The 23,473-nt window shown below is 34.2% G+C and overlaps 1 protein-coding gene across 1 annotated transcript in view; it reads left to right on the top strand.

Annotated features, from left to right (window-relative positions):
* The window catches only part of EML6 (EMAP like 6), a 286,173-nt gene that overhangs the window by 248,231 nt on the left and 14,469 nt on the right, over positions 1 to 23,473 (top strand). The window contains exons 29-34 of the mRNA XM_031950479.1: positions 16,062 to 16,140; positions 16,680 to 16,809; positions 19,078 to 19,176; positions 20,277 to 20,450; positions 21,431 to 21,639; positions 22,692 to 22,849. Coding sequence (XP_031806339.1) covers positions 16,062 to 16,140; positions 16,680 to 16,809; positions 19,078 to 19,176; positions 20,277 to 20,450; positions 21,431 to 21,639; positions 22,692 to 22,849 — 849 coding nt within the window. The remainder of the gene's footprint in view (positions 1 to 16,061; positions 16,141 to 16,679; positions 16,810 to 19,077; positions 19,177 to 20,276; positions 20,451 to 21,430; positions 21,640 to 22,691; positions 22,850 to 23,473) is intronic.

Below are 23,473 nucleotides of genomic sequence, written 5' to 3' on the forward strand. Positions count from 1 at the left end.
CAATAACCATTTATGATTTTGTAAAGTTTCTTTGCCTAGGAAGAACAATTAAGTATGCATGTTTAATATACTGTTTGTTTAGCATACAAATAATATATTTGTTTGTTCTAAACAAATCTCTAGTATTAAGTTGAAATATAGACAGACAAAAATCAAATTTCTTTCTCTCTCTCTTTCTGTGTCATTTCATATACTAGAGTAAGCCTATAAAAATGATTTTGTGGATGGCATCAGTATATTTTGAAGATTATTTGTTGTCGCTCAATTTTTTAGTTTTATGAGATGTTTCAAGTTTGATTTTTTTAAGATTGTAAAAGTTTAATAGGATGATGTATAATATAGTTTAATTACAGTGTGGTTTGAAGGAGTCATAGGAGTTACTTAAATGACTAAAAAAAATAAGAGAAATTAAATTATCAGGCAAGTGGATGTGTGGGTTCTTCCTGTAATATATTGAATCTAAAAGCTTGGTTTGCCTAAATTAATTGCCTTCTCTTCGAAGAAAATTTTACAACCTGTCAAATACCATATATAATATAATCAAATGGGTTGTGGAGGAGGAGGAAGAATGGTGATGGTAGTGGTAGTGGTTGTTGTAATCTGTATAACAATAGCAAGTTTTTGCACATTTTTGTCAGATTTTTGTTCTGCCTATATCCAATTTGATTATGAAGATAAGCTGAAATGAACCATGCTGCTTTCTAGTGTCTTCAGATCATCAGGCCATAACATGTATTATGACACTCAGTTCTCTTAGATTCCTATTCTTTAATCAATACAATCTGATTTCCAACCTATGCCCAGGTTTATCAATTCCTTTTCTCTCTTCTGCTTTTCACAACCCAGTTTAGACATTTTTAAATCCTTCAGCAAACATAAAGAGTTTTGCTTTGTATTTTGATCCAAATGGCTTGTGCAATTTTTTGGTTTAGATAAAGAATCTTGATGGGACCTCATTTACTTGAGTGACAATGGAAATTTGTAATCCTGTTGTATAATCAAGTATACTTAGTGCACAAGAGTTTCCTTATTACTTCAGAAAAGGTCGATATCTATGGCAGCAAATGTTAAGGAACCCCAATTAATGAACTTGGAATCAGGAAACACTGGGTTCTAGTACTGCCTCTGGTGCTTTCTTGTAGTTTGATCACTGACAAGACACTTACCTTGAGCCTCAAATTTTTTCCATTGTCAAAATGGAGGTAATGATATATCTAATCTCTACCTCATAGATTCAAAGGTGATGATATATGTTAAGCACTGGCAAATGTCAAACTCTATATAATTATTATTAACTTAGAAAGAGGGAATCAATATAATGTTTCTTATGGAACTCTTTTTTTCTCTGGCTGGTTTTTCAAGCCATTTTCCTTGTAAGATTTTACTTTAGCAGCCTTTCAGATGAAATCACATTCCACCTACTTGAAAGCAATCAAAACCAATGAGATGGCACTACCATTTATCTCAGAGAGGGTAAAAATGGTTTTCTTTGCAGTGGAGATATGAGTGTGTAATGGGAATTTGTAAAGCTATTGAGAACACCTCACTGTTAAAGTTCATTATTTTTCATTTGATTCAATTACTTGAAACAAATCTTGGTCCCATCTTGAGTAGATATGCATTGTGCCCATGTGCAATACTTCACATATTTTAGATACTTATTACCTAGCCACCATAATAATTTTAGTGTCAATCTTATAGAGAGCAAGCAAATTAAAAGGGCCCTTATAGTTTCCCTCAGAAGAAACTTGTATCATATCTTCATGATACTAGATATCCAGATAAAAAATGGAATTAAAAAAATCACTTAGTAAAATGTTCCTGAATGCCCTGGATGATTGACACTGGTTAAACCAAACCTCTGGATATTTAGAAAAATAGAACTTTCAGGCCAAGATTGCATTATCTGTTTTCCCATATTGAACATTAGGTTTAAGTGATTTGCCTAAAACTACATAGCTAATGTCAGAACTGGTATTGGAACCCAAGCTTCCTAAATGCCCATCCAGGTCTCTTGTCTCTATACCTATGCTGTACTTTTTTTATGTACAAGGAAGGTTTTGTGGCAAATAGAAATAGTGTCCACAACTAATTGGTTGAGGGATGGGGTAGGGTACCACTATAAAGAATGAATGGAAATTAAAAGGAATTTTTCATCTTTCTCTACTCAGGGGAATATTTATAATAATGAAGGAATAGTATTAGGGTCACAGGGTCCAAGAATCCCAATATATTTACATATAAAATATGGTTTGATGAGTTCCAACTTATATATAATTTACTTATATGCATATAGTCATATAATGCTGTTTTATATAACTTTGTGATATTACTTTGTATAATTCACATATTTATATAATAATTTATTTATGTAATGTCACGTTATTTATTGTGCATAGTTTATTATTATACAAACTCATATGAAACATATCAACACATCACACTTAAGTAGTACTTTGAGATTTATAAAGTTCTTGTCTCACAACAATCCTCTGAGAAAAAGAGTGAAAGAATTATTATTCCCATTTGATAAATAAAGAAACTGAGGCACAAGAGTTAAGGAATTAGTCTAAATTCACATAAAGGTAGAGATTTCAGAACAGAGCTCTGACTCCCAGACCAGAGCTCTTTCCATTATACCACAATGATTCTTTTTTTATTCTTTTCTCAAGGTATAATGGTTAGTTACAAAGAAAGGAAGTTCCCTAGTCAATTCTACCTAAAGCTTTAGACTAAGCCAATAGAATTGTTCATAAGCTAAACACAGTTATGAGGAAATACCCAATGAACCCACCAATGATGAACAAAATGATAAACAAAAATGATCAAAAAAAGCTTATATTTCCAAAGATATATAAGGGAGGAAAAATGAACAGTCATCACAAATAAAGGAATTATGCAACCTTAAAAATGACTTCAGGGGAAAATGGGATTCTTCTCTGATCCATACAGATACATTGAAGTGCAGAAATCTTGTAACATTTTCAACCACCTAAAATTTATTGCTGCCTATACACATCATCATTTTAATACCAATATTATTCCAAACCTATGAATCAACAACACCATGATCTTTAGGCCAAAATTGCTGAAAACCTAAATGGTAACAATGAAAAAGATGCAGGTGGGTGCAAGCAGACTGCTGCTCTAGACTAACAATTATTTCCACACAAGATGTAACATAAAAGATACCATCAAAGACATTTATGACTAGAAAATGAAGGGGAATAGACAGAATGTAAGCTGCTTCAGGGAAGGAATTATTTTATTTTTGTCTTCATATGTATGCTCAGAGCCATACATGGCATTTTGTAGGCTCTTAACAAACTCTTGTTGATTAGTTGATTAATTGATTAATTAATGTAATAAGAGTAAGGGAAAATAATTGGATGGCCCAATAGTAACATGGATAATACAAGAATTTGCAAAAGAATTAGAAGGCCTAATTGTATGAAGCAGATATTTCTTCTAGGAGGAAGGAAACCATTAACAAAAATTAAATAATATGAGCTGCTTAGACATTTTAGGGCATGAAAAGGAAGATGGAAGTTATTTCTATCATATAATCTTAATCTCAGTGAAATAGGAGACTGAGTCACTTCCTCTATGTGTTGAAGATGGGAAAACACTTGGAGGCAAAAGGAGAAAAGTTTTATATTAGTCACTGTGTAGCACAAAGTATGGAAACAATAAGGAATCAATAGAATAGAATAGAAGAATCACTGAACAACTGCCATTCTCAATTGCTCAAGATAATAAGAGAAAGTTTTTAAATTAATTACAAAAAAAAACCCAGGTAATGATTCCAAATGCAAATTAGACATTTAATGATAATTAACAACATTTGCTAGTTGCTCTGTCAATTTTTATATTGTTTTCCCTAAACCAATAGTTTAGCATATCTACTTAAAATATTAATTTAGAGATTCCATGTAATTATAGAAAATTGTTATTAGAAAAATTATTATTAGAAAAACAATATTGCACAGAATCATAACACACTGACTTTTGAAAGAATGAAAACATCATAGATAGATTTAAACTCTCTTCCTATAGTACCTGATAAGCCTAAAGCCTAAAATATCCTTACAGTTATACATTCATACAAAAAAGAATACTAAGATTTTGAACTGATATTCAAATGATTTCTGAAGTCCCTGCAAGTGGGTCTCTCAATCTCCTATTTCCTCACCGATAAAATGAAGAGATGGCACAACAATCATATTAGGAAGCTAAAATTTTGTCATGTAAATAAACATACAAAAATTATGTATTTGATTTTTAGCCTGACTTACTCCATGCACCAGCTTAGAGTTTAAGGAAAAAAGTACATCAAAATTTGATATGAAACATATTCTTTACCTAGTCATCAAATAGAATTCTATGCAGGGAATCACCTGCTTTCAAGCAGCTTAAAGTCTGACTGGGAAAACACAATCTTATTAGCAGAAGAGAAGGCCCAGCAAAGAGTAATATAATTCTTTGACCTAGACAAACTATAATTGAATAGTGTTGAGTTTGATATCTTTTTCATTGTTAGTGTGTGCAAAATAAATAATTTATAATTATTTTTTTCTTTGCTCTTCTGCACTTTGTTTTTTCCATCTCTCCTACTCCTTTTTTGTCCTTTCTTTCCTACTTCTTTTCTATATTGTTTCATAAATCATTTCTTCTTCCTTTTCATCTTTTCATTTCTTGCTTTCCTGATTCAAGGACAAATTGTTCTCTATTTTACCTGTGTTTCAGGAGTTGTATTTGATTGGGGAGGGTTGTAAGAGTGATCTACTGGGGCCAAAGTACCCATTTGACTTGAAGGAACAACCTAAATAATGTCCTACACAATCTTACACAGGTCAAAGTCATGCTATTACATCTTAGGTATGAAGCAAATAATTTTTTTTCATTTCTCTCATAGAAACTAAAGACAGGGCTTAGAAAAACAGTGTGAACCCTTTTTAATGTAAAAATAAAATACCTCAAATGATTTACTGCAAAAGAGGACTGGAATAGGAGAAAGAAAACCTGGATTCTGACCCTGTTTCTACTCTTAACAAGCTATATGTTTTTGTTTTTTTAGCTTTTTATTTTCAAGATATATGCATAGTTTCCAACGTTTACCCTTGCAAAACTTTGCATTCCAATTTTTTTCCCTCCCTTCTCTCCACCCTCTCACTTAGACAGCAACTATTAAACAGGACATTTCATCTCTCTGTGATTCAGGGTCTTCATCTATAAAATAGAGGAGCTGGCCTAAGTTACCTCCAAAATCCCTTCTACCTCTGGAAGTACAGCATTTTAGTAGAAAATAAGTTAAATCTATTTTCCAAATGAGAATGCTGATGATGGGTCCCTTTTATTGACAAATTTTATATCCCTTTTCATCCACATGATCATTCCCATATCTCTAAGGGCCTAAATAGAAGAGTGAAGAAAGTAGTATTTAGTGCCAAAGAACTTCAATGAGAAAACTTCAATTTTTCAATTTTTAATTTTCAATAAGATTTCAATAATAGAATGTATGGTCTCCTTTAATCCTAGTTTCATAACATATGAATCTATGGCATCTGGGTATTATAAATTGCCTAAGTCACATCACAAATATTTCATAAGTGTCTTCTATGTTCTTGAAAGAAATTGTAATTTCATTCTTTTTCAATGACTTTCTATAGAGGTGCAAGTAGCATATCTTCAAACAATGACCAACACACAAGAAAATGTCCTAAGTGACAGTATGTATAAGGAAATATAAAATCAGAAAAGAAAGTGAACCCAAAACGGGTGGGGAGGGGGGGATGTGGATGGACAATCCAAGTAATGCACTGGAATATAAGAAATGTATGAAGAGCTAAAAAAAAAAGACCTGTAACCTGTTGATTAATCATCTCTCAAAGAACTGTGAAGAACATAAAAAATTGCTCAGGATCAGAGGCAAGGTTGGGTTGTAATCTGCTGTACAGAAGGAAATACCCACATTGATGAAATTGCAAATTCTTTTAAAAATATGTCAATGACCAAAAGAGAAGGTACTATCACTTCCTTTTCAATTGATATGGTCCATTTCTTTGGCTCTTTAATTATCAATAGTTCAATTCTGTCTTGAAACTTTAAATCCAAGTAGGAGTGTTTGTCTTGCATTTGCTCCACAAATGCAAGGTTCCAACAAAGGTCCCAACAAAAACCCATTGATGATTATAGACAGAAATTTCAGTGGTGTATGTTGTACAAATAAATGAAGGAATAAATGAAAAAGTATTTATTTTTTAATCATCTACTATGTGCCAAACACTTTGTTAAATATTGAGTCCAAATAAAAAAAATGAAACACTCCCTGTTTTCCAGTTTACATTCTAATCAAGGGAGGAAAAACATAATAGGAAAGTTCAGGTACAGATCAACTAAGAAGTGCCCAGTGTTTCTTAGAATGTGGCCTGGTAGCCTAGGAATCCCTGGAATACAACTCTTAGGATGCATTATCATAGTAGTGAACCCAGGAATCCCTGGGGTACATTAACAGCTAATATAGCAATGCCCAAGAGGCTCCAGGAAATTTTATCTGAGCTGGTAGTTCAGCCCTGATCTTCCAAAGTGTTGGCGTGCCCATGTCTGCAAGAGGGTGGAAGTAGGGGATAATAAATGAACCAAAATCATGAGTGTTGGCAAAAAGGAAGTAGACCAGAGGATCAAAAGTTATCTAGTGTCCTTTGGGAAATAGTCAGTTTGGGGGTAGCTTCAGCTCAAATATAAACATGCAAAAATGACTGATAATGTAAAAATTCAACTATCTACTCCAAAATATTTCTACATATGTGATGTTCTCACCTTGCTCACTAGTCCAATTCATCTTTCTATGCAGTTTTTGGGAGCCATCCTCTCAGAACAATTCTAAAACATGGGTAGAGAATGACAAGACTTCTGCTCTCTTTTGATCAATTGATTTAAGTGTGTTAGAAGGAAATGAAATTACAATACATAATGGAATCAGGATGTTGAGTTGTCTCTGATCCCATTTGGAGTTTTCCAGGCAAAGATATTAGAAGTTTTGCTATTTCCTTTCCCAGCTCATTTTACAGATAAGGAAACTGAGGAAAACTGGATTAAGTGATTTGCTGAAAGTCACAAAGCTAATAAGTATATAAGGCCACATCTGAATTCATGCCCTCCTAACTCCAGGGTCAGCACTGTCCACTGTGCAATCTAGCTCTCTGGGGTCAAGAGGACCTGTAGTCAAAGGTTGCCTCTGATGCATAATGACTGTGTGATGTGCATAAGTCACTTAACCTAACAATTCCCAAACAATCTGTTCTCAAGACCCCTTTACATTTGTAAAATTACTGAGGACCCCAAAGATATTTTCTGTGGATCGTATCTATTGATATTTGTAATATTACAAAGTAAGATTGATGAATTTTTAAATATTTGTTTAATTCATTTAAAAAAGCAATGCTAAACTCATCATGTTGATATAAATAGAATATTTTTAAGAAAAATAATTATTATATTTTCCAAAACAAATTGGACTGAGAAGAATGTTATTGTTTTATATTTTTGCAAGTTTCTTTAATTTAATTTAATTTAGTTTCTTATCCTGCTGGATTCTCATATCTTTCTGGGTTCAATGTATTGTGACATATTGCTTTGGTTGAAGTGTATGAATAGCAATCTGGTTAACACAGAGAAAATAGTTGGCAAATAAAAGAGTAGATTAATAATATAATCATGGATGATCTTTGATAACCATGTCAAAATTCAGTAAATAGTAGTTTCTTAAGTATTAATTACAATGTGGACTCTGAAACCATATCAATGAACTTTTCACATCCATTACATTACAATCCATTAGACTGTCTTACACTTTAAATGGCTATTTTACCATGTTCGTAACATCATGTATTTGGTCACTTGGTTCAACTGAGTTAAACCAGATCTTCCAAATGCTGACACATTTCATATAAAAAAATCACATTCATTATCATCATCATTGAATCATCACTACCAATCTTATCAGAAAAGCCTTTAAATGGGGGAAATCTGTCAAGGTCATCATAGTGTATACAAGTTTCCAAAAATTCTAATTTTCACTTGAAAGCTTGAATTTTATCATTGGCAACAAATGCTGTCAGTTGTTTCCCAGGAAGTGACAAGCTCACTTCCTTCATTTTCAAGAAAATGCCAAATATCTAAGTCTGAATAACTATAGTTTGTGTCACTATTTTGTTAAGTAAAACTGATATTTCATGGGAAAAACAAAAACAGCTCAAAATTTGTAATTGCACAAGGGCTTTTTCCTTAATAAGATCACCATTGTACTTCAGTATACCTCAGAAGTCTTTTACAACTACTTCTCATTTTGAAACATGCTCAAGAGTCAAAATTTAATAAAATGAATTTTTATAATTTTATCAGACATTTTTAAGTAACATTAGCAATTTTTTGCAAAATAATATTAAATACTAGCTATATTGAGGGCTCATAGCAATGAAGAATATGACCAGTGGTGCAGTTAGGTGCTATTGCCTTAATCCATATGTGCAATTTTGCCCTCTGTTGCTTTTATACCATCAGTGCAAAGGTCAACACAGTTGCTCCAAGATAAACCATGAGATTCAAAAACAATTACTCAACATTGAATATTTCAGCACCACTTGTGTTTGTTGCTAAATATTCACATAAAAGATCTTTTTCAGTGATTAATTGGTGCTCATACAGAACAGATATGAACAAAACAGCAAGTTGGGCCATGTTACAGACTTACTCATTTTTAAGATAAATCTACAGTTCTGTAGATGACATATTAACTCAGTCTTCATGTTTGCAACTAAATATTTAATTCCCAGGTCTTGTAGTCTCTAGAAAACTACAATGTACACCTGAATGAGGAGAGTGAAAAGGGCAAATGATGCCTTAGTTTATGCTGCTGACTTCCTAAAAAGTTCTTGGAGACCACACTTTGAGAAGTGTTGACTTCCTCTATCAGTGTCCCCAGACAACTCTCTAAGATTAGTTATTGCTGATCTGCATTAAAAGAGGAAGTTTCCTAATTGGGAGTTAAAAATAATTGTTAACTAGCTAGATAATTCTGATTTTAAAATTTAAAAATTGTGACATTTAGAAATGCATTTATTTATTTTCTATTGTCTTTTTCTGTGTTGTTTAAAGTGATGTTATCTATACAATTAATAGTTTTAATATCATAACAAGGATTTAAATTTACTATGAATTTTGGACTAACTTGTTTTGTTTGACCATAGAGGACACCAGGACACAAGGAATATAATTAGAGTGTCAGAAGACTGTAGGAGGGAATGAGTAAAATTAGAAAATCATAGTCCTCCTTCAATTAGTAATTCCTCCTCAAGCTTAGTGCATATAGACTCTAACCACCCTACTCTATTCTCATACAATTATTAGCCTGAGTCTCCAGAACTTGGCTAACTACATCTTCCTTCAGAGATCTAGGAATATCATTGAGAGACTGAGAAGTTCTTCTAATGCTATACCTCCAAGACCCTACTTCTATGTTTATTTTCATGATTATTAATTGATGTTAGATAACTGGAGTTAATTAGATTTTAGTTAGGAATATTTACTAAGGTCAAAGAAGAATGGTTCCCCTAAAAGTCTGTGACACATTTTCCTCCAATACTTACAAAGTATTGTGAAAAGTAGAATCAAACTTAGAACATGTGTGTCAAAAGAGATAGTTCCCAAGTCCTGGAAATCTTTTTGAAAGAATTCTCAAGATGTTGCCATTAAGTATAGTTTAACATTTCTCATGGATTCCTTGTAGAGCTTTGAATCTGCCTTTTTCCTTGCATCCAATACATCCTCAGCTCCTGAGATAGACACTGCCATCAACAATGGGAAGACTGAATTCTCCCATACCCTTTGAAGTTCACAAACTTCTCTTCTGGCCAAAAATATGAGTGTGAGAATAGGAAATCAAGACCAAGACCAAAATCAGGTCTCTTTTCTTCCCCTCTTTTCTTCTTAATAACTTACTTGCCTGGAAGGTCAGTCACACTAAGCTGCCAGACTCTCTCATCTCTAGTTTGCAAACTTGTCTGCTATTTTATAGCATATAAGAAATGACCAATTTTTTTCAACCATTCTGAAAAATTTTTATGCAACATCACTCCAGTTCATCTAGTGGCTTTCTGGAGAATATCTAAACTGATGTAGTCCATTCCCATACTTGGTCTAGTTATGATTAATTAACTAGAGACATGTTTTCATATGACAAAATTATCAGAGCATAACATCTAGTCAGCTACTTTACATGAGGTAGGATGAATTTAATTGATGGATGCAGTCAATCTTCATCTTAGTAATAAAAAAATCTCAAATGGATAGTAAACATTTTTCAAGAAGACAAATTTTTATTCATAGGAGTATACTTCAAATTTGATTTGTTGATTTATATTTCTTCTAATTGAGGACCAACATAGTTGCTTCTAATGTCAGACTACTTTCTTCTTTTTTGTCAATATTATAGACTACTTATCTGATAACTAAGAAGGCATTCTCAAAGTAAATTTAAAGGGATATTTAAGCTGATATATTTAAAAGCTCTTTTGCTTAAGTGATGTTAGTGTTTATGATGGAGGGTTTCCCTGACTTTTTTGCTAATATTTTCTTTAAGATTTTTGCATCAATATTCATTAGGGATATTAGGGATATTGGTCTATAATTTTCTTTGTCTGTTTTGACCCTACCTAATTTAGGTGTCAGTATCATATCTATATCCCTGACTTTTTTTAAACATCAATACAATAATATTTAAAGAACATCTTTCTTTGACCACTTAAGAATCACCAGCAGCTATGCAGTACAATGCTCAGCCTATAGTCAGGAAGACCCAGTTTCAGATATTAACTGTGTGACTTTAACCTTCTATCTGCCTTAGTTTCCCTATATGTAAAAGGGAGATAATAACAACACATTCCTCATAGAGTTATTGTGAGGATCAAATGGGATAATATTTATAAAGCACATAGTAGGTGCTTAATTAATACTTATTCCCTTTCTTCACCTTCTCTCAAGACTTGGAATATACCTATTTATACATATGTTGTCTCCATAATATTGCAAGATCTTTGAGGCCAGGGACTATTTTTGCTTTTCTTAATATTCCCAGAGCTTAGTCCAATGCCTCATAAATGTTTAATAAATGTTTGATAATGATTACCTAGATATAAAAACTTTTATCTCATTTTTCACTTGGATCATTCAATGCTCATTTTGATTGACAATCATTACAAGTAAGAAAATTATCATCATTTTAGTTCCAGTTATCAAGTGCCATATCAAGGTGATAGGTTTGTCCAGCAGAATTCAGTCTTTATTCCCACCTTAATCTTACCATCATTTTTTATATTTTTTGGTGTGAGGGGAAAACTGAGTCAGCCTTGGAGGAAACATAACCCTGGAGAAAATGGGGAAAGTTCTAAAACTAATTCCCATTAGTTAAGTAAGGAGAACATACCTAAAGAATTGAAATTTGGACCTCTATTTGGATATAGACCTCTCTGAGGCAATCTTGGAGCATAAATATACACATACATGCTTGTATATGTTTGTATGTTTGGTAAGCATACACAAGGGTCACACAGCTAGTAAGTGTCTGACTATATTTAAACTCTTGAAGAAGCGTCTTCCTGACTTCAAGCTCAGCACTTTATCCACCATACCACTTAGCTTCCTAAACTACAAATATTATTATCTTTATTTTACATAGGAGCAAACCAAGGCTCAGAGTTATCAAGTGTGAGAAGTGAGATTTGACCTATACTTTCCTGAATCCAAGTCCAGAACATTTCAGAAAAAAAAAATAAAAAACAACTTGGTTAAGTAACTCAAGATGCTTATTCTGGACTGGAAAATATTAATCCAAAGGTTAAGGAGACATAACAACTCTCTTTTCCAAGTATTTTCAAGTATTATAGAAAAGGAAATTTACATACACACATGTTTGTGTAAACACACATACACACACACATTCTCCTTGACTCTAAAGGTAGAACTAGGAGAAATGGGTAGAAGTACAGAGAGGCAGGTTTACTTTGGTGTTAGGGAAAACTTCCTACAAATAAGAGTTGGAAAATAGCTTGGGAAGAATGAGTATTACATCTAGAGTCAAAGAATGTGGGTTCAAATCCTGGCATTTCTGCCTATTATATGTGTATCAAAGAGCACATTATTTCCTCTTTATGGACTGCAATTTCCTCTTCTGTAAAATGAGGCAGTAGCACTAAATGACCTCTTTCCATTCTAGATGCTAGAACAGTGAAAGCTGCATCCACTTTAATGGGAATCCAAGTTTTATGGTTAGCAATAGCATTTTTGGGCATCAATAGCACCTCAACTATGCACATGCCTTTGCTCTAGTATTATGCCATCCAGTTCTTCATGCCCTGTGTGGGGGCTACAGAAACCACAGGAACATTGCCTCTTTGTACCCTGGGGTTTTAAGAGTGCCACTCACTCATTTGTATAGGCTGCATTTTCCTATCCTGAGCCAGAATGATGAATTACATTGATGAAATACAACAATACATAAAGCATAGGGCAAAATATAGAATTAGTCCCCAAGTGGCCTGTACCTAACTTTTGCCTACTACTTCTTGTATTTTCTATGATTTACATACCTTTTTCAATTTTCTTCTAATCTTCCCAGAGTTTTTCTCTTTCTAAGATCTTTATCTTTCTTATCCTGAATATTTGATGAAATAATTCTTTTTTCACATCCTTTTCTTCCTTCCCCTCTCAGAGATTCACTATTTCCCCTGTAAAGTCCTCCTTTCTTCCTTCTTTTTTCCTTCTTTCCTTTCTTCCTCTGTTTTCTTCCTCTTTCCTTCCTTTCTTCCTCCCCCTTCCCTTCCCTTTCCTTCCTTCCTGCCTTCCTTCCTTTTTCTCTTTCTTTCTTTCTTCTTTTTTTCTTTCCTTCTTTCCTTCTCTCTTTCATTCTTCCATTCTTCATCCTTCATCATAATTCTTGCTCCTTTTGTGCACTTTTGCCATTTATGTACCATAAGTGAGCATATTGTTCTACTACCTCTTGCCCTGTGTGGCATTTAAAGCAATCAACTAACTATAAAAAGTTCATTGATTTAAGTTGAGTGAATTGTCCCTTACTCTACTATTACCCACCAAGATTAGCTTTTTACAAGACCACATCTCTGGTGGAGTCTAAATCTGGAAAGATTTAGTACCACTGAATAATTCTTAGTGCCCAGTGTTTGAAGTTTTATGGATAACCGGAAAGAAGGCTTTAATACTTGTATTATGTTTTAACTTGCTTTCCTTTGGAGGCAGGGAATTGTCAAGTAAGTATTAATAGTACACTGGAAAAGCTCAGGTTTTCTATGAATTTCCAGTACTAAGTTTTCATGAAGAAAAAGTCCTAAAGAGTAATTACTTATAATTTGCTTAATTTGCTACAATGCAGGTCTCTTCCCCTTGCCCCTTTCATCTTCAGTTTGGAAGCAATATAGCTTTGATCATATGCTTGTGAAAAAAAGAAGAAAAACTTTCTGATATTGCTTTACATTTCAGTTTTTTTAAATGAATATAAAGGTGAAAATGCATTGAATGCTTTTGAGTGTATATATACGCCTATGTATATATAAATAAATAATATTTGTGCTTGTATGCATATTCTTTCTGTATAGATTATATATGTATATATACACATACATATATATGAATATATATATATATCCATAGCCTGTGTGTTTCTTGAAAATAAACCATGTGTTTTATAGCAAATGATTCTTTATGAACCATGCCATAACCATATTGTCCTCTTGCTCTCATCACAATCCCTGGCTTGCTTTTACCCATACTTAAACATTCTTAGGCAAAAGAGTAAAACCCAGGAATTTCATTTGAAAGTTCTACTAAAACAGAAAAAAGAGCAGGCGTCATGGGAAGGGACAATTAATGTGGAGAGAGGAAATGTCTAACTGTGTGAAATGGCATGCCCCAACATCCTGATTTCCCTCAATTTAGTTACCAGAGACGTGAGCTGGGAATGTAGTTGTGCAGAGAATTGTTTTCCACCCATTATTTGTTGGTTACTATAGTACCATTTGGTCCAATTATCACTGAAGATTACGTAATCTGTTTTGATTGAATAGTTTCGGAGAAAATAAAGGTGTCTTGTTTTCCCCAGTGGGAAAAAAAATGCCAAACTGTTCCAGCAAGCAAGTTGGCCTATTAGTAAACACTGAAAATTATTAGGCTAAATTATGAGTTAGATTTGAATTGAAAACAAAACATCCATTGTACCAAACTCTCCACCACATTCAGGAGGATGCTATTATGTTTCTGGCAACAACAATTTGTCGATGGCACACACAAAAATAGCCAAGTCCATAGGAGGCGTTAGTAACTTCACGTAAAGTGTGTGGGAAGCATTGACAGAGCTTCCTTTTTTCTCCCTATTCTGTAGGCGCTTTAGTGCAGAGTTTGCCCAGTGACGCCAGGGTAGGAGCTTTCTGCATTTGTAGACTGGTGCACTCTTTCGTTTCTGTTTTAGTCCTTTGCTGGCATGCTTGAAAAGCATGGTTTGTGCCACACAGGAATGTCTGTTCCCTTGAAAAATGCTTGTGCATGAATAAAATGATTTGCCAATGCTCCTCTATACTGTACTAAGTTTCTCATTTGGCTTTGTTTGCTGCTTACAAGGGGATCCAGGTAATATTTTCTTTTCACATATCACAAGTCTAGTTAACTGATATATTTAGTGAATACATAATAAGCTGATTTCACATTTGTATCTTTCATTTTTCTGTATCATTGTAGAAATGAATTTTAGGAAATATCTACATTAGACTAGGATATATTTACATAACATATTTAAAAGGTATACTTTTTAAGAAATCCATAGTTGATCATGAGCAAATAACATTACAGAATCTGTCAATATTTTTTAGATGAAATTTTATCCTCCAAATGGATGAATAAAATAGCTTTTCAGGAGTGCTAACAAACGGCTTGACTTTGTCTGTAATTATGTGATATGGGACAGAGCTAAAAGAACATTTTGGATTTGTTATTTTTTTTTTAGCAATTTTGTGGAATGAATTGAGTACCTTCTTTGAACTCTACCAATTATAACATTCTGAGCTTTCTATAGAGCACAGATAATGAATTTTTAGCCTAGATGTTTGATACAGCAAATTTTGATCTCTTCGGTGGCATATTCTTTATAGAATAAAATCATCTGTGTTCCATATAACTAACTATAACCAGGACTTCTAAAAAAAATCCTCTTTGCCTTTTTGGATGATTAGAATTTTATCCATGTTCTATAAATACTTAGTTCTTAAAATTCCAGTGACTGGATCTCACTTAAACCTATGCCATTACCCCTAAAATAGGTGGTTAAGAATAGAAATTGGAGTTTTGAGACTTCCTAGAAACAGAGTGTGTCTATATGTTGATATGTAGATAGTAGGTAATAGAAAAATGTGGTGTCTATTCAGGTATGCTCTGCTAAAAGGAAGCCAGAGTCTCTCCATGATCTGTCAACTCCCTATTTAGTCTTAAATCAATAGCCTTTGAAAACTGCATTCATTCTTTCTGGCTTCTATGATATACTATTTGACCTTCAAGAAATAAGGAACAGGGGGGCAGCTAGTTGATGTAGTAGATAGAGCACCAGCCTTGAAGCCAAGAGTACCTGAGTTCAAATCTGGCCTCAGATACTTAACAATTCCTAGCTGTGTGACCCTAGGCAAGTCACTTAACTCTAATTGCCTCAGAAAAAGAAAGGAAAAAAAAAAAGGAACAGAGGTTACCTTAAAATATTTCCCTTTCTAGTGAGTAGCTTAGGTAAGGGGAAATCATTCAAGCTTATGCTGCCACCATTAACATTGTTTGAAATTATTCCTACTATAGAAAAAGGAAGAAGTCCAAATGAAAGAGAAAGGGAGAAGATAAATGATCTGGACAAGTGATCTTAAAAGGCCCCACTTGCCACAGATAGTGATCTTAAATGTGAAGATCTCTAAAAGTCCATTGCTAACCATGGTGCTTATCTTGGCCAATGTCTGTTTTAGGCCACCAGTGAGCAGGGCAGCTCCCCAGCCAGAGAAACTTCAGAAGAATAATATCACCAAAAAAAAGAAACTGGTTGAGGTGAGGGGCTTCAGTTGTTTTGCTCTTATTTTTGATATATGTTGTCTTAGGGACTTAGAGCATTTGCTTGTCTGCATGAAAAAGGCAGAGAATTGTAACCATAGCTACTGTCCTTTAAGTGAAAATCTATTCAGGCTAAGTTCTCAGCTGAAAAATCAAGATGGCATTTACAATATTTTTCTGTTCTGTTTGTCAGAATATTCTGAGCACCCCTGTAAGTTAACACCATGATCCTTTTACTTAAAAACTGTGGATATTGCATGTGACATTAAATCAGAACAGGAAGAAAATTTGATTTGTTTAAAAATCCCAAAAGACATTTTGCACTTTAACCAATAAACTGTAACATTATAGAAGGCAAAATGATACCCTTCATTTTCTCCCAAACTGATCAAGAATGAAGTAATTTTACTGATTGATACTCTAAACTGTCCACCAAACAATTCTTGACGCATACTTGCATTTTTACTTGTTTTATTTTATTCATTTGTTTTATTTTTCTGTTCTCTGGTGCCTCTCTGTTTTGTCTACAAATATAGGAGCTGGCTTTAGATCACGTATTTGGCTACAGAGGATTTGATTGTCGTAATAACCTGCATTACCTTAATGATGGTGCCGATATAATCTTCCACACTGCAGCAGCAGGCATAGTTCAGAACCTTTCTACAGGTAATTAAAAATGGGGCCCAGCCTTGGAAATTCAGAATTTACTAGGAATCCAAGCCTTCATAATATAAAACACAGGCATTTTCAGAAATATTTTTATGGTTTTCCTATTTTTTATTGTCATGGAAATTTAACAAATTACCTCTAGCTAAATATTTCTTTGTATCTTTCCTTTTTGTTCCAAGTTTATCCCACCTGTTTTCTCTTGCAATATATTCAGAGCTATTTTCTAGGTATTAAATCCTCTTTCTGCCTTTAGTCTTGGTTCAAGTCAACTCTTGCTGTATACAACCCCCAGGAGGGAGGAACCATTAGGTTCTACTGGAATCTTTGAGAGTGATGAACCCTAATATTATGGATTGATCCCAATGCTCTTTTCACTATATTGCCTTCTCAGCAATAAGGAAGGATTAATTAGTTGTAGTCAACTGACTCCTTCCCCTGATTTCCTACATTTTCCTTTGCAGGCATCTTTTTGTATCTGATAAATGGTAAATTAATGATCAGTTTTGCTTAGCATAGGAAAATGATCGGAAATATCAATCCTTAAAAAAAAGATATGGTATTGAATTTAACTTATACTTTAACATATTTAACATATATTGGTCAACCTGCCATCTGGGGGAAGGGGTGGAGGGAAGGAGGGAAAAAGTTGGAACAAAAGGATTTGCAACTGTTGATGCTGAAAAATTACCTATGCATATATTTTGTAAATAAAAAGCTATAATAAAAAAAAGAAAAAATGGGGAGCTTGAGCCCAAAATTCCTGAAGCTAGAGAAGTGTTCAAGTACTTCATATTTTGGAAACCCTTGTTCTCTATGTTTAAGATCAAGATCATAAAGCAGAAAGAAATTGAAAAAAAAAATTGTTTCCCATCCAGAAAAAAGAGTACATATTCCCCAATGACTAGAATGCAGAAGATTCCAAGTTTATATTAATATTGTGTGTGTGTGTATGTGTGTGTGTGTGTGTGTTTACTCCAACAGAAATGCAGGTTCTTTTTGAGAGCAAGTACTCTTTTATTTCTGTCTTTGTGTCTCCAATAAGGTAGAGAGTACCTGGAAAGTCAAATCAAGACAAGTAAATAAATACTTATCAAACACCTACTGTATTTTGAGCACAATGCTAAAAGATAAGACTTCAAGGAAAGGCAAAAATAATTCTTGCTCTCAAGAAACAAACAATCTCAAAAGGAGACAAGCAAATAAATATGCACAAACAAGATATAGACAGATAAATTGAGATAATATTCAAGAGAAGATATTAACAATAAGGGGAATAAGGGTAAATGCCTGTACCAGGTGGGAATTTATCTACACTACAATGGAAGCCAGAAAAACCAAGAGCTAAATATGAGGAAGAAGATTAGGCATGAGGGAACCACCAGGGAAAAGGCCTAGAGTCAGAAATTGGATCTTGTGTGAGGAATACCAAGGAAGCTAGTGTAAACCTGATAAAGAAGTACTTGACGCTGTAAGTGATGCAATGGGCTACTGTAATTAGCCTTCAGAACATTAGAAATGTCTGGGTGGCACAGTGAATAGGATGCTGGGCCTGGAGTGAGGAAGACTCATCTTCTTGGGTTTTGGGCAAATCACTTCACCCAGTTTATCTCAGTTTCTTCATCTAAAAAATGAGTTGGAGAAGGAAATGGTAAATCACTCCAAAAAACAAAAAACAAAACAACAACAACAACAACAACAAAAAAAACCCTGCAACAATGACAAACAAGTCTGATAGGATTAATGAAAAGTCAGACATGCCTGAAAATTGACTAAATAAAAAGGATTGGAAAATAGGAAGGAGCCAGGTTATGAAGAGTTTTAATAAATACTTGTTGATTAATTCATTGATTCTCTAGTAGACCACTTATAAATGAAAATATAATATTTTAAAATTAAATTTTATTGATATCTTTTGCTTTTTGTACGATCAGAGTTTTCCCCCTACATATTCCCTCCTCCCTCCTCCTTGAGAGTCATCTCAGACAGCAAATAGAATTTTTAAAGAAAAAGAAGAGAAAAAAATCAGGACGATCAATCAATACATGTGCAGTATATGACATCTATGGACTTTCTGCCTTTACAAAGAAATAAGCCCAGAGTAGCCTCTCATATCTCTTCTTTTGAGCTATGTTTGGAGAACATTATCTGAAGCTTCACATTTTTACACAGTCAATTCTAGCGATACCAAAAAAAATGATCTTTTTGGAAATAGTTCTAAAAAATGTCTTTTGTGTTTCTATTAAGTCTTTTCTTTCTTTTTTCTAGGAAGTCAGAGTTTCTATCTGGAACACACGGATGACATTCTCTGTTTGACCGTAAACCAACATCCTAAGTATAAAAATGTGGTAGCCACCAGCCAAATAGGTAGGAGATTCTCTGTATTAACTAAGAAATTCTATATTCCCAAATGATCAGGGACACTGATTTATTGGAAATCATAGATTTTATTCATTTCATATTTGGAATCTGATCGTTGTCATTTCCCCTTTTATTCTTTCTTTTTTTGATGAGGTTATTGATTTTGAACATTTTACTTAAGTGTGTTTTCTGGATGGTTGGTGATTTGAAGGATCCACAATAAATATATTACTTCTTATCCAAAGAACATATGTGGAACATTTCTCAACCCCATCCAAACAGACCCAAGATATGAAATGAAAGATTGATAAGACATGCAAACCTATGATATTCCATTGGCAATGGTGACATAGTTATAATACACTGTTTGCTAGGGTTCTGGGGGATAGAGATAAGAATGGATTCAGTGTGAATCTCTGAAATCAGTGTTCCTGACACAGCTGTGCCCTGGGAACCCACCAACTACAAATGTGGACTTGACTCACATTTGTTCTTCTAATTTTTTTTTTTTACTTGGTCACTTCAAAGATAATGTTTTTGGCTTAGTTCACCAATATTCCTGCTTGTTTTCATTGAGCTCATGTCCATTTACAATTTAATTTTGTGCTTTCTGATGCTGGTGTTGAGTGCTTCAGTATTAGAAATATGACTTATTTTAGCTATTGTTTTCCCTTGGTGCTTCCTCATTGCCATTGCTCACACAATGCAGGTGATATTGTGGAAATCCCAGGTAAGGCTGTTTCATCTATGAGTAGTTTTCATCCATACAGCAAAACCCTTTCAACCTTTTATGTCTTCTGGTTGTATCAAGATGAATTGAAGATACAAACCACGTGCTATCTCAGATTGTTTCTTTGTACTGTACTCTTTGTATGAATGTTTGTCATTTACATAGTTATCTGTCTCCAGAGCAAGATGTTTTTCCATTTTCTTCTAATTATTCCAGACATTTAATAGCTATTGACTTCTTGAGCCCAATAAGAAATTTTGATTGCCCCTAAATTAGTCTTTTTGAAAAGAAAGAGGTTTCTACATAATTTTAAACCAACAGGTAACTTGAAATTTCTTTAACCTTAATTCTTTATTGTACTTTCTTTGATTCTCAGGAACAACGCCTTCAATCCACATATGGGATGCAATGAGCAAGCAGACACTTTCCATGCTTCGATGTTTCCATGCAAAAGGGGTTAATTATATCAACTTCAGTGCTACTGGCAAGCTCCTGGTGTCAGTAGGAGTAGACCCTGAGCATACGATCACAGTCTGGCGTTGGCAAGAAGGTAAAGTAAAGGCTGTGTGTTCTTTTCACTCTCAGTAACTCTGAGTGAGGAAGACTGTCAGCTTCTATTTCCTGGGTAAGAACTAGTGAAGTAAAATAACCATTTCAACATCACACAGAAAAATCAGAGCAAAGGAAAAAGCAAAGAAAATAACTGTCTTTTTAGCTCCAACACAAGCTTAAATTCCAGATTAGAGCTAGAATTATTTTGACTTTATATTAGATTCTGGTTAGACACTTAACTGCAGCAGGATTCTGAAGAAGTCACTTAACTTCATTTGGTTTTCTCATCATAAAGTGGGGATAACAATAACCCTAATTCCCAGGGTGTTATGAAGATCTACAATAACATAAAGTTCTTTGCAAACCTTAATAATAATAATAGCTAGCAAAAATGCCACATAAATGTTATATTAAATAGTTAACTATGATAACTATTATTAGCAAGCTATTATTGTTGTTATTATTAGAATGGTTTCAGGACAGCTGGACAGCATAGAGTCCTAGGCTTGGAGGCAGAAAGATTTGAATTTAAATCCAAAGCTGGATAGTTACTGTGTGACCCTGGGCAAGCCATTTAATCTTGATTTGCTTCAGTTTTCTCAGCTATAAAAATAGGGATAATAATGGTACTTTCCTCCTAGTCTTGTTATTACCATCAAGTGAGATATTTGTAAAGTACTTAGAACAGTGCCTGGCACATAGTAAGGGATAAAAATGTTAGGTATTATTTTAATAGTATTATAATTGGTGAAATAGCATTTCCTCTTTAGATAAATTAAATCTCTGGCCTTTTGGTTATAAACATATGCTAAATATTAGAAACACAGTTACTAGTATATATACTAGTATAGAAAGATCTTGATATTCTTGAGGAAATTTCCTTCACAACTGTTTTAAAAAGTAAAAGCAACAGATGGTAAGATTTTCTAGTAAAGAGGGTTGAGAAACCAACTTAGCTGATATTTCTTATGAATGCAGGTGCCAGAGTTGCCAGCCGAGGGGGTCATCTCGAACGGATATTTGTGGTGGAATTCCGTCCAGACTCTGACACACAATTTGTATCAGTGGGAGTCAAGCACATGAAGTTCTGGACACTGGCTGGCAGTGCCCTGCTGTATAAGAAAGGAGTGATTGGATCCATGGAAGGTGCCAAAATGCAGACCATGCTCTCTGTGGCCTTTGGTGCTGTAAGTTCAAACACGACACTCTTGGGGGGTGCGACTGGGAAGAAATAGCCCTGTAAACAGGAGACATATCCAAACCTTCTAATTGTACCTCTCCCGCACAGGAAATTCTGCCCAAGCCAAAGGGTTTTTTTCCTTTACCTCTGCTTCCAAACCTGGATTTGCTAGTGGCTCTGGAATCAGCGTACCTGGGATCAAGTCTCACCTTAGAAACTTACCACCTGTGTGACGGACTAACAGATTATCAGTTTCCTCATATGTAGCACAAGGTGGTTAGATTGAATGGTCTCTGAGGTCTCTTCCAACTCCAGATCTATAAAAAATCATATCTTTTGATCACTACAGCCTAACAAACCAGGGTGCTTAAGTTCTTTGAGCTAGCAATTAAGAAAGATATAAAAAGATATGCTGGGGAAATGATTTCCTCCTCTGAACCAGGATCGGTCTAATCCATAACCCTTGGGAATATCGTTCCTGTCCTGAATCAGTCTATCCAACCAGTTGGGGCACAATTACTACCTTTCCGTAGCATAGGTGAGATTGGGACTGATGTGATACTCCAGCCAGCTGATGCTTTGTTGTTGATTGTGGTCATTTTTTGGATGATCCAGGGGTGAATAATTTACTTCGTAGATCATCCACTGAAAATGTTGATTCTCAAAAATGATTTTCCCTGCCCTCTAGCATGTATCTGAGTCTTCCTCTCCTGTTAGCAGTACAATATACTCATGGGAGGAAAATTCATTTTAATGGAAATCTGGAAAAAAGAAACTATCATTAGCAAAATAGATGAATGAAAATGAGCAAATGTGCAGTGTATTTCAAAATCAAACCCAAAGAATTTCTGTGTTATACATAATTCAGGATGATCTGCATCTATTACTTATTTGCCTTTATTATGACAGATGCTCAAAAGTTGAACTTTTTTTTTCCTTTTGCATTTGCTTATAAATAGCTCTGTTTTGTTACAGAAGCCAAGCAGATGAGGAAAGTATCTATTCAAGGCATCATGCCCATTTCTGGCACTGAAAATTATTCATTTGTTTTTCTTCCAGAACAATCTCACTTTCACTGGCGCCATAAATGGAGATGTCTATGTCTGGAAGGACCATTTTCTTATTAGGCTGGTGGCCAAAGCTCATACAGGCCCAGTCTTTACAATGTATACAACTCTTCGAGATGGACTGATAGTCACTGGTGGAAAGGAGAGACCGTAAGCTATATATTTTCTAATATTTTCTATTATACCATTTTTCTCTATCTCTGAGAAGAGAGTTGCCAATAACTTCTCTTCCTCTGAAGTGTGGATTTTCTCTGGAAGAATGCTTACATATTAATTCTCCCATCTCTCATGTTCAGGAAGGAGATTTGTCCCTGCTATTCTCCAAGAGCTTCCTAGATCAAATGATCCATGATGATGTAAGAGAAGAAAAGCATCAGGGCAGTTTGGCTTCAGAAACCCCAAATCTAGACAGTTGAGTGAAGAGCAGAATGCCTAATTTAAAAGGGTCCTGAAAGACATTGAGGATTCCTGAAGCAAATGGAATTTTTTTAGTATTTACAATATGCTCCCTGTTGGAGCTCTTTCAAGGGTAAGAAACTATGGAGAGGACAGGATTTAGGAGAGGCCATAGTGTGATTCTCAAGATCACTTTTTTTTTCCTTCTCTCAAAATACAGAATATCATTATTTGAAGTCAGATGATTTAAATTCAAATCATGTCTTAGACAGTTACATGGTAATTTAAAAGAGACATGAACCATGAATGGCAAAGCAAATCCCACAGAAAAACTTGACGATGGTTTTCCAGACATACCAATTATTTATCCAACATTAG

This window comes from Sarcophilus harrisii, chromosome 2 (genome assembly GCF_902635505.1).
Source record: "Sarcophilus harrisii chromosome 2, mSarHar1.11, whole genome shotgun sequence".
NCBI lineage: Eukaryota > Metazoa > Chordata > Mammalia > Dasyuromorphia > Dasyuridae > Sarcophilus > Sarcophilus harrisii.